The sequence below is a fragment of the Eleginops maclovinus genome, chromosome 2 (assembly GCF_036324505.1).
Source record: "Eleginops maclovinus isolate JMC-PN-2008 ecotype Puerto Natales chromosome 2, JC_Emac_rtc_rv5, whole genome shotgun sequence".
In the NCBI taxonomy this organism is placed as follows: domain Eukaryota; kingdom Metazoa; phylum Chordata; class Actinopteri; order Perciformes; family Eleginopidae; genus Eleginops; species Eleginops maclovinus.
In genome coordinates this window covers 16,884,870-16,897,478 of record NC_086350.1, presented here as the reverse complement: position 1 = coordinate 16,897,478, position 12,609 = coordinate 16,884,870, and the positions used below count along the sequence as shown (strand labels likewise).

The following is a 12,609-nucleotide window of genomic DNA, read 5'->3' as shown; positions in this document are numbered from 1 at the left end:
AGACAATCTGGCCTATTCTTTTAATAATTATGTGAAAGTCACCGGGATTCAATTTCGCCTCTCAGCTGCATTTGTGAGTTTTTCTTCCTTCACAGATCACCCACAACCGGTTAGGCTGCATGTTTGTCTAGGTGCCATCAGTGGCCTACAACCAAGTGTTGTGAATACTTGTTATGCAGGTTTAACGATGCTTTCCTGAACAATATGTTAACTTTCCTCACAAACAGTTGATCAGAAAAGTTAAGGTCACCTCAGTGAATCACAAACCCAACTCCTCACATACTACTATTACATATTCAAGGGTTCTGATATCTGATTTAGATCAGATGTGAGTGACCATCATGGATCATCACACACTGAGGGTATGTAAAGCTCTGGTTTGCATTAACAGGGCAGTGGTCTGTTAGGGAAATCAGGCTACTGTCACATTGTGCTGCATGGGTATGATCAGTCTAGATAATTTGCCTAACTGTTAACTTATCTTCACCCAGAAACGTCCCTATAGCACAGGTTACGGCAGCATCGCATTAGTCAAAACTGAGGCCTCTTTCCAGACGCGTATCTGTGCCTGATATGATTAGATGTTCATCTCTTTGGATCATATTAATGTTTATGTACAATCTTTGAAGTTGTAATGTTGTGGTCAGCAAATACAATGAAGCATTAGAGGTAAAGGGTAAATAATGCACAAATACTTTTTGTTTTTGACTGCTTAACTTTGCACTCAGATCAAACTCTCTTATTTTCTGTCATTGTTCAACAATGTAAAACTTCCATGAAATATATGATCTTAACTTTTATTCAAATGATTCATGAAAACACGTCTTTGTTTATTTTTGTGTAGATTTCAAATTAGGGGCCTTAATTAGTGCTGCTCTAGAGAAGCCGTGAAGTGTGCTTTATTGTGGCAACACAGAATCAAAAGAATGGAATATGATGGAGATGCACTTCAATTTGAATAGCATTGTCGCTTGTCTCATGTATAGTAATATAACAATATGGCAATCAGCTGCTATTACGAAAATCAAATCAGGAGCAGTCCCTGTTTATATCATCTCTAGGTTGAAATCTTCTTCATTTTAATCCAAACCTCAATTGGAACCACACTTAGCAAACTCCTTTAACCAGAGACTGTTTCCTGCTTTTTGCCATTCAGAAATTCCGTCAGGCATGGCACTAAAAGATTGATGCCTACTTCTTGAAAATGGCATCTGGCGTACTTTCCTCACATTACATCTGTGTTGGTAAGTGCCAATAATGTGTGGAAACAAATTGGCAAAACTGAAAGTTGATGCAGCAAGCACATATTTTTAAGCCGTCAGGGAAGATAATCATCGAACATAGTGTCAATCAATGCCATCCGGCTATGCAAAGAAGGGTTACTAAAGCCAGATAAATCAGAGTGAAGATTAGACCAAATTTGCTTGTGAAACACTGGCTGAAGAATGGAGCCTTATGTTGGCACTGCACCTGCCTGCAGGAACCAGATTGCCAGCTGTGGCACGCCTTGGTGAGCAATTAACCTATGTATGAGAGCATTTTTTTGAAAGTCAAGTTTGAAACAGATTCAGTGTGAACAAGGTTTAGTTCTGTTGTTGTAAGTGTATAGATTTTTATACTTAACTCAGAGGGGTTTTAAATCATAATGCTGATTAATGTGGTTGATCAGAATAACATTTATTTGACTCATAACTATTAGAAGTGCAGGAATTATACTCATGTTGTTGAAAACAATGCCAGCCATAATGTAGACATACAATCCTGAAAAATGACATTAAAATAAAAACAACAAGCTTTATTTGTATCAAACATAAGCAAGTATTTACACACTTTCTCTACAGCTCAGTGAATGCAACATAGGGATCAAACAAATAAAACAAACCATTCTGTTATTTTGATATAAATATGTATCACTTGTTTATGTGTTGTGTACTTCATAGCTGTATTGCACTCATGGACGGTTGATGTATTATATATTTTGTGATGATCAAGAATCATTCCCAAAGGACACTTCACAGTATGAGTGTCTAAAAACACATCTGTTTGCCATGTGTGTTTTGAATGCTATCGACATGTGCTCCTTTGGGACCTGTAGTATCTGTTGGCAGTTTGGGATATACTTTTCATTTGTGAGATATAATGTAAACACACGTGAGAAAAAGTGGTTTGGCTGCCGTCATACTGGTAGAATAAACAATCTTTAATAAGGTACAGTAAAAAAGAACTCAGTTAAGTGTCACAACAAAGGGATGTACATAAAGTAAGAAAAATAATAAGGCAAACGTACAATTATCAACAATGTGTAAACAGTTCAAACATATCTTTTTCAAACACGGTACATCAAAACTACAATAAAAAACATAATTTGCATAAAAAGAAAACATAAAAAATAAAAAATGGTCACTTGTCCGACTCCCTCCATCCTCTTGCATTCCTTCCAAACTTGTAAACAAGTCTGCGACCGTCTACTCGCTCCAGGATTTCTCTTTTGTAGTAATATCTGTAAAAGATAACAGACAAACACTTTCAGACGGATCAAGAATCAATTCATTACAACCATCTAAAACGTCTTTGAAATTATAAAAAAAAAACGACAAAAATGCAGTGTATACTTTTCAAAGTAATCCAATAATCCTTTAATTACTTGTGACTATTCTCTTGTACTTGTAATACATCTTAATAAGATCAATTACAGCATATCGCATAGTAAAGTATGGACAGAAGTATTTTAATATTTGAAGGATCATTTTAGTGATATTATTTTTTGATAATGAACAAATCCAATTTACAAAACATTTCAAATGACGAGTAATTATATCAAACGTCTGAGATAACTTCATACTCAGTACCTTTGAGTTAGGAAAGAAAAAACACATGAAAATAGGCGCACAGTTGCTCTGTGACGTGTTTTTTACTTACAACAAACCTGAACTCCACCAGAACACGCACCATTGTGTAACTTTACACAATTTTATTGCACTGTTACTTCCTTATTTATTTTAAGTATATTGGATGTTGCACTATTGGATGAGCCTGGGACTTAGGTTTGCCAAAAACAATGCTGCAGCTACTGTGCATATAAAGTCTTTGAATCTTTGAATTATGAGTCAATCCTACATACACTGTGGTGGTGGAACAAGCAAACCAAATTCACAGCAAGAAGTTAGTCCCTAAGAGACAGTCCCCGTTTTTCATCCTGGTGATTAACAGCAACCACGTCTTTTTGTTGTAATTTCAACAGTATTTTGTTTCCATTTATTAAGATTAATGTCCGTTAATAATGTCTATTCATGTCAGTCTATGAACAAAATGATTGAAAGCCACAGACAGGCAGCCAAAGTTAGAGAGTTTTGGGAGAAGGATTACTGCCTTGTGGAAAGTAACAAAAGTATGGATTTGTCAGCCTTCCCTTTCACTTTTTTTTATCAAATGATATTTGCTTTTCACTTCAAAAACATGCATGATTTGCCTTTCTCTCCATTCAGTATCAGCTTTCTGAATTATGATTATAAGGTTTAACAAGCATTTTGAGGTTCTCAGATTATCTCCACCATTTTATTTTTATTGCGTTGAATATACAATTAAATATATTAAGTCAGAGCTATCAATTACTCTTGGATTGAATATGATTCATTTTCATTACAAATGTTGTCATGATCTTGATGATGGATAACATTTGTCGATACAGCCAAATGTAATTTCCTTTGAAATATCTCTTGAAATCTCCTCCAAGTTCACTCATAAACTTAAATGAAAGGAAACTAAATTTGTTTGGATGTTATTCCTTTGCTTTTGTTATTCATAACAGATAGTGCCATTCTCTTTGGTGATGCCATCAAGCTGCAAATCCTTCTGCTGCACCACAGTAAATAGAAAATCAGCTTTGGTGGTCACACTGACAATACCTGCGGGCACATTTTGTAGTTCCCAGTGGTTTGCACGACAATGAAATTAAGCTTATTAGATTACCTCATTTGAATATAAAGCTGCGATTATTGAAGGAGCCAGATAGATTTTCTGAGGAGAAGGCTATCTCAGTTCATTTGGGAGAATAGTGAAAACATTCTACTGTAGGTAATCGGTAATGAGAAGTATGTGCTTTAAAGAGTTGAGTTTGCTGGTTTAAGATGTGTAACTCTTACTAATTTCACCCATAAGCATCTAAAGTTATTTCAAAGTCAATTTAGTGGTTACTGTTTCGATAGAAAGTGCATTATAAGCTGCTTAAGTAAATTGGATTAGGAACAATGCAGTGTGAAATGTCTTCCTCGTCACAGATCACACAAGCTATTGCCAAACAAAAAAACCCCTCTATGTGCATGTGGGATGTTTACTGTATTGTAAGTGAAAGAACTTTATTTTTGCAGGCAAGTTTGACTACCTCAGAGGATGGTTAATTGAAGAAAAAGCAAAATTATAAACCTACATGATAACATTTATATTGTATGCCACAGTCTTTTTTATATTTCTGTCCATACTTTTTATGATAGCTGCTGACATACCTCATTGCCCGGCTTAGTTTCTCGTAGGTCATGCTGCTGTTATTCTTCTTCTTGCCCCATAACTGTGCCACTGCCTCTGACTTAAGGAAACGGAAAACCCCCTCTGTCCGATCCTCCCACTTGATCAGCCCAGGGTTTCGCTCTGGGTTCAGCAGAATGTCCCTGATGAACTCCCACAAATGTGTCCCCCTTGGATCTGTGGGAACAGAAAGTAGATTGAATGGTAGGAATTAACATTTTAGAATATTTACGTTCCTGGGACAAAGGGAGGAAAATACAATGTACCGACGTTCTGTTATTACTTACTATGTTTCTTGACCTGATGACTGAAAGACCTTTTGATATCTGAGAAAAACAAATAAAGTTATTGCTGAATTATTTCATTTATTTTTATTTGTCAGACTTTTATTGTTGTACATGTTATATTGAACTTATTGTAGATTCCTCACCAGGGCTGGACGGGGTGGGGGAGGCCACAGGGGCAAGGGGGTGAGTTAAGGAATCGTAGATTTCTACAATAACACATGCAAAAAGAATCAAAGTCAACTTTTAATTTATCTGGTACATGAGTATTAGTAGAAATAATAAAGCAGACTAATAAATGTAAAGTACCTCCAGGTGGATAGCTGACATCTGGAAATGGACAGGAGAAGTCTACTATAAGGAGGGAAAGAAAAGGTGCAGAGAAGGACAAATGGATTAGTTGGATTTTAACAAACATCTGTGGACAATCCAATCTATGTTGACATTTATTTAGATTTTCTTTACTGACTAACAACTTGTTTGAGAGCCTCTTACATTCTGGTTTGAGTTCCTGTTGTCCTAAATCCACATGGTACTGCCCTGTGAATGGGGACAAGAAAGAATAAGGAAGTAATTTTTTTTTTTTTCACAAATCAGTTAACTCAAACTGTGCAATATGTAAAGATTTATTATTAACTTCCACCTTCATGTCGAGCTATCAAACAGTCCTGAAAGCCTCTTTAGGGTGATGCAGAGAAAGTCAACAAACTTCACCAAATTCAGTGGAAATCTATTGCGTAGCTTTATGGCACACGCAGATCATTTTACTCTTAAAGCCCAAAAACAAGATGGTTTGGTTTTAAAAAAGGTAGAGGAGAAACAACACACATTCTTTAACAGGACAATAGTGTTACCCTTTACCTCAGCCAACAGTTTATTGTGGTTATGACAAACATTTTGACAATGATGTTTTAGGAGCTAAAATGTAACAGAAAGAAACTGCCCTGTTTTTTTTCCAGTTTGTATCAACAATAGCCGCTTTGTATTTCTAGTTTGATTGAATATCTCACTCACCTGGAGGTTAAACCTGTTGTGCTTGGTCCCCTGCCATCATTGCTGTTTTTACATTTCTTTTACTTTAAATGTTAGATAAACTATGCTGTGCTGATGTCATTAACATAATATTGTTACACATTGCTTTAATTCACTCAAAACTACATTTGACACATTTCTATAGTTATTTAAAAGCCCAACGAAAAAGCCCAAGGCCTCTGAGCTCCGGTTTCTTTACAATAAGCTTTCAACCTCAATTAAAAAACAGTGGACCAGCCAGCTTGTTTCTCAGCTTTACACACCCTCTGTGCTTTGTTAGGAAACCCACTAGAGCAAGAGCAAACAACAAATTCATCATCTCCCTCGCTATAAGCAGTCTCTCGCCCCCCCCACAACACCACAGTGCCACATCTGACTGGCTCTGTGATTCCTACTCAGCAAGACCCAACTTGAATCACCCGGCTTCTTTTTTATTGGAACTTGTCATCTTTCTTTTCCCCCCTTTAGCCCAGTTATCAGAATCTCAGACGCACCGCTCCACTTGAGATCAGTGATGCTGTGGAAAAGAATGGGTCCCACGCTGCCGGCAGCACGGATGAAGTCCTGGTAGCTCAGGCTGCACAGCTGATGGCCGTCCATATCAAAGTTTTGGAGGGGAATGTTGGAGGCATCGATCTGGTTCATGTCCATGACCTGCTGCAGCCACTCCCATACCTGGTATTTACTCCAGAACTGAGGCTGAGATTCACGAGTCCACAGGCGACTTGTGTAACCAGACATCACCAAAGGAACTGGAGACAGACACGAGTACATTGAAAAAAACCTCATACGTCTACATCAGTGAATTCCTTTTGTGTTGATGTAAATACAAATCCTAAACATGAATTCCTCTCCTGAACGTATTTGATAATGATTAACCCACAGAGCAGTTAACTGGAAGAGCTGTTGACCTACTTCTCAGTCTGGAATCTGTAATATGCGTCATGTGTTTCAGAGTTTTGAGCTCATCAGGTGAGCAACACATTAGTGGTTAATTGTTGAATGCTTTTCAATTTGCTTTGCAGTTTTATATCCAGTGAGAGAACTGGATTGTTGAACGGAGAGCAATCTGAATAATTTTAGCAGAACAAATCGCATATATTCTCGAGTCATTTTATGATTTCATTCAGACAAAATGATTAAGTGATTTACGTCAATGAGGAGTGCATACTTTATGCCAGGAAATATAGTAGGCTTAATTAGTGTTGGTCATAAGACTCACCATCGGGGTAGGAGTTGTTAGGGCCCCAGGTTGTTGTCAGCTGGCTCTCCAGGTTGGTGGATGAAGTTACACTCATGTTGTAGCTGCTATATTCTGACGTACCATGGCCCAGGGGCTGAGGAAGAAGAGGAGTAATTCAGTATATAGATCAATTCAAAGTTAAACTGTAATCTACAACACAAAAACAAATAAAACATTTGCTTCAAATATTCTGTGACTATATCACTTCAAATATTAACAAAGTATGGTATTAACATATCAATATAATAATGCTCAGTGAGTTTATTCAAATAATTGTCTATGTACATTAAAGTTTTATACTAATATAGAAGTTTTGATTTCTAAGGGCAGGGTCCACCAACCCACACTGGATTCATATTCAGCAAGAAGGATTCACGGGAAAAGGGTGAAGGCATGTAATAGAACAAACCCTTATCTCATGAATATTTGTGCCATTGTTTACTTTTTGCTCTTTTTGATTTGTTTCAGAACTAAGGCAAAAAGAAAAACCTTAAAGATGCTGCCTCATATTTAATGAAAAAACATTGGGAAGAAACAGCTACAGGAAATGCAATGGAGTGGGTCAATACAGTTTTTAAAAAGCATTATTAAATCACGTTTCAATTGTTCAAACAACTTGAATAATAATGTTTTGTGTTTTTTATCCAGCCATGCTTATTAAGTCATTCAATTGCACTAACAATAGTTTCACAATGGAAATCGATATCAGCACAATGTATGGGTTCTGTAAACTGTCCAATGAACTTACAGAAAATACATATGAATGGGTCAGTTAAGATATATGTTTTAATGGAGGCTTATTTGCAGTGGAAAACAACTTCAATTGAATCTGTTTGCCATTACTGTAATCAAATTTGGTTTAGACTGATTGTAATGTATTCAGTTCAAGCTCAAAAAGGTTTAATAAACGTGAACTTACATGCTGCTGCTTTTTGTGGTTCCATTTTTTTCCTACACTGATTTTACATATTACCGTTCTTTAAAGCTTTGTAGCTGATTTAGTGTTTTGTAGCCCCCCCCGTGCATTAAATTTGCCGTTAGTGCTATATACATACATAGTGGTAAATAAAAGGCATGTTTCAGACCTAACCACAACTATATTTGCATCCCATGTAAATAATCCTTGGAAATTCACTAGCTCCACTGTTTAGCACAGCAAGAGGGGTTGACGATGTACAATAGCTAAGTCATGACTGACACTGTTCACTGCCAATATATTTGGTTTTATGTCACTCTATGGTAATGGATTTCGAACTTTTAGAATATAACAAGCTTACTGTTACTGATTATTTCAGTTATCAAAAGTGTTGCCATAATAGGGAACTGCTTCACTTTCTTCATTAGCCTTTCAGTGTTGTTTACACACTTGACAATCCTTTCCAGTGGTAACATTTTCCAACATTAAAACAAATCTCCATGGCTTTGAGAGTGAACTTTAATTGCTTTAAACTTGACAATAATTATCTTTCTAAGATGAGAAATGTCAACGAGTTGGTAAAAAAGCTATCAAAGGTCATCACAATGGGTAATCCACCAACAATTCACCTGTTGCCGGGAAGATCTTGGCCACAACATAATGGCAGGTCATAAACACACTTAAGCCAAGCCCTGTCATAAATAACGTGCTACCAGCCTTACACAGACATACAGACGGTCTACATTTTAAAGATCTGGTCAATCGGTTTTATAAAATCATAAAATCAAGATTCCTGAATGAGATTTCTCCAGTTGATAGTTACCACATGCCATAATGCCAATGTTGATCTGTCAATATGTTGTTGTGTCTTAATTCTTACCATTGTGTCAATACTGATATTGAGAAAGCAGCAAAGATTGTATGTAACAGTACTTAAAGAAGAGACATATTAATCGTTATGGATCACTGTGCTGTTAGCTGAGCTATAAAAAATACTCCATTGCGTATGCCATGGTGATGAAGGGAGGAGGAAAGCAAGGCTTATCTTAAGTTCACACAAGCACCATGCAGTCCCTTTACTATAGGTTTCATTTCAGTCACAATAGCCTTAGCATGTTACCTTATTAGATTGTTCAACTTTCAGTTTTAATTTTCTCAACATTGCACGTTTTTTTTATTGTAGCTTTCAACTGTAAATATGGCTTCTAGTATATCTGAATCATACAGTTTAAATGTCATGCACTGGCATTGAGTATGCAACCATACTGTGACACCAACTTCTTAAACAGAGTGAGGAAGTTTAGTGTTGAAATTGTGAAAGTGTGCTGAAAAATTAAGGGGGAATATAGCTTTACAAACAGAATATTTGAGACATCTATATTTTCTCAGGAAAGATTAAACTGAAGGGGGATTGTTAAGATTGTTTGCAATATTTAGATTTCTATTTTAAACATATATATTTTTTAAAATCCTTTAAAGTCTAATTTATTTCAAATGCTGTTCAAAGTGATTACAGTCAAACTGTTTAAACCATCTTGATTCAACATAACATACATGTGATAAATGTGGAGGTATAAACCCACTGGGCAAAAAATATCAAAGAGTTCGGCATTGCTATATTTTAACAAAAGAAATTTCGATTTCAGACCCACATTTTTCCATTATTTCCACACCTGTACACCCTCAAAAGATTAAAAGGCCACTGGAAGCAAAATGATCATTATAATTTCACATAATAATATCAAATGACATGACATTAATACAAACTGTGCCTATTGGACTAGCCTTCAGTTTGATCACACTGTGATCAGTCATTTTGAAAAGCTCTGCTGGTTGCCCAGCACTAGTATGACAGCTTACCAGAGAAGTAGAATGGGGTGAAATCAGGCCTGAGGTAGATCGTCTCTCAACACCGCTGAATAGATATAAGTAATTTCTGGAGACTCCAATACTATAGTGGACTAGTAAGAGTCAGACGATGTGAGTCCTTTTGCTTCACAAATGTTTTGAATTAACAAATGAAAGCATGCAGACAAACTAGGTGCTGCCCCACCACAATAGGTTTTTTATCCTCCTAACTTCCTTATCCCTCACCAATTGGCTACCTGTGCATGCTCATACCAGGCAGGCATTTGCATAATTCACACCCACACACACACACACACACACACACACACACACACACACACACACACACACACACACACACACACACACACACACACACACACACACCTGGTGTGACTTTTGCTTTCCCCATTGGCACGGTTTCCTTGCACTTGCTCACACAAACACACACTCACTAAAGCAGAAAAGCCCACACTCCAGAGGAGACGCATACACAGGCATGGATCCAAACACACACAGAAGCCCATAGAGAATATGCCAAATTGCTTAAAGCTATTGTTCATATAGTTGCTTAAAATAGTGTTTAACCTTCAGAGAAAATTTCCCCTGTGTTATTGTGTTGCACAATATTTGTATTTCATCATGACGAACGAGGAGCTGACAGTTTAGGTAAGAGGACCTGAGAGAATATGTTCCTTTTGGAACGGCATGGTGGATAAACATCAGTGTCTTTGTTTCACTAAATTATCTTTACCAGGGTTAAACATTAACAAAGGCCTCATTCAGTTTTGAATTTGCAAATTAAATTTCCACTTTTAAGGGGAGTGTTTTTAGTCTTGCTTACAGTCATGGTCATGGATGCCTTGTCATTACCATGTCGGACTTTAAACCATTCTTAAAAAAGAATGCAGTGATCCACATATGTCTAAGAGCGGACTGACAGATGTCAATGATCTATGGAATGCCCCCCAAAAATCCCAGGAATCAAAAAAACAACGGTGAAAGCAGGTTCATAAGTACGTATATGCCAATTTATGTTTTGAAGAGGATAACAAATAACTTTTACAAGATGAAAAATCTGTAAACTGAAGTCAAAGTGAAGATGATTACTTTTTTGCTTAAAATGCCTTGAAACATGTTTGACCTTTTGTTTAGCAGTTTGTCTTTTTCAGTTCTCCTTATTTAAATGCAGAGATTGTTCTTTCAAATCTAAAATCAGCTAGATTCACTCAACAGTATCTATGGAGAAGTAAATGTGTTGAAAAAGCATTTTTCCTGAACTCTGCCACCGTTCTCTGCCATCAATTCTAAAATATCCTCTTGTGCCCTTGACTGACACAATCAGAGGAAGTTCAAACATTCTATTTTTGCTTGACGCCAATTAGGGTTTGGGCAAAATGTAACATCTCTGATCTAAGATCTAAATCTGATCTGTAGCCTTGTACTACTACAATACCTCCTGGGACCAGAGGCACTAACAGTATCATGTTGATAATTGAAGTGACTATGAGCAGGGTTGAACCGTATAATAGGTGGAAGCAGGGAGAAATCTGCGAGAAAGTATGTCAGGGTTCTCTCGGTGCTTGAGTCATATGGAGGTAATGAGGATGGGATGCTACACAAATGTACTCTATTCATTTGCTCATAGTATGTTTGATACAGTATATACCAGGAAAAATCACATACAATTATATCTAAATGTTAATATTTATTTACCTCAAGGGGCCTGACATTAATCTCCTTTTCTCATTCCATAGATCCCTATGATCATCAATGTTGGCTTAGTTTAGTGCTCTCACCAGTTCACACTGAGCTCACTTTGGAAGCTCTCGCTCAAAAAAATGTGTCTGTGTGTGTCTTTGTGTGTGTGGGTGACTTGGATTCCTGCCCACAGCTCAGCCTCAGAGGTAATGACTAAATTCAGTGTCAGCATGATTATCTCTAAGAGTTGCCCTCATCTCCTCATGCACGCCAGATCGCTACAGTGCTAATGGTAAAAAACGCCGCCCATCCTGATATCCCTGAAAGTCTCTGACACTTTCCATACATGCATGGGTTACAGATAATTCTCCTCAAGCCCTCCCTGTGGCGCCTTTGCTGCCTATTCGTAGCACAGGTGCTATTTGCAAATTTTTCTCAGATTTTCTGTTTCCTGTCCTCTTTCCAAAGGGTAAAGTGCCCCAAGGGTGTAATTTGGGCTCTAAGCCATTTGGTGCCATCCTACTGTGAATGCCTGACCAGACTTTATTGCATTAAGATTTGTACGCCAGTGAACTTAAGTCACACACTCATTATGGCGAATGGTTTAGTCTGCTTCTAACTTTTTTTTGTTTTTACCCTATAACACTTTTTTTTTGCCATGTCACAAGGAGAGCCTAGTATTTGGCATCTCATTTCACGGATCTTCAGTCTGCTTTTTCAGGGTGGATGTGGGTCGACATATGCAGAAGTCCACTGGGGGAATAGCAAAAGCGAGAGAGACAGAGAGATCAAAGTCTGTCACATCAACCGTGTGAGTCAGCCTACCAACATCGTGAGAGGCAGTAAAGACATCTTCCAGAAGCACGAAAATGTCATCAAAATACTGGCATTATAGACAGTGTCATCTATTTTTAAATGGAGAGTCAAGTAGAGGCTTATGTCAGCCTCCAATAATAGTACACTTGTGATCCATTTAAAGAGATACTTATAACTTGCTTAGTGGTGCTGTGAAATATTAATGCTTTATTTGAGGATGCGGTCAAAAGTTTCTCTTTGACAGGGAC

The 12,609-nt window shown here is 37.2% G+C and overlaps 1 protein-coding gene across 1 annotated transcript; it reads right to left on the bottom strand.

Moving 5' to 3' along the window:
* Nucleotides 1–1,780: 1,780 nt before the first annotated feature.
* ehf (ets homologous factor) lies at nucleotides 1,781–10,081 on the bottom strand. The gene is made up of 9 exons (XM_063877283.1): nucleotides 9,857–10,081; nucleotides 7,060–7,174; nucleotides 6,332–6,589; nucleotides 5,301–5,345; nucleotides 5,115–5,159; nucleotides 4,952–5,014; nucleotides 4,809–4,847; nucleotides 4,503–4,698; nucleotides 1,781–2,500 (listed from the first exon to the last, which is right to left on the bottom strand). The coding sequence occupies exons 2-9, from the start codon at nucleotides 7,133–7,135 to the stop codon at nucleotides 2,401–2,403; spliced, it is 822 nt and encodes a 273-aa protein (XP_063733353.1). The 5' UTR covers nucleotides 7,136–7,174; nucleotides 9,857–10,081; the 3' UTR covers nucleotides 1,781–2,400.
* Nucleotides 10,082–12,609: the final 2,528 nt, after the last annotated feature.

Coding starts and splice junctions, on each gene's coding strand:
- ehf (XM_063877283.1), bottom strand. CDS start 7,135: ATGAGTGTAACTTCATCCACCAACCTGGAGAGCCAGCTGACAACAACC. Junction 6,590..7,059: donor TAACAACTCCTACCCCGATG/GTGAGTCTTATG, acceptor GTCTGTCTCCAG/TTCCTTTGGTGATGTCTGGT. Junction 5,015..5,114: donor TGTCAGCTATCCACCTGGAG/GTACTTTACATT, acceptor GTGTTATTGTAG/AAATCTACGATTCCTTAACT.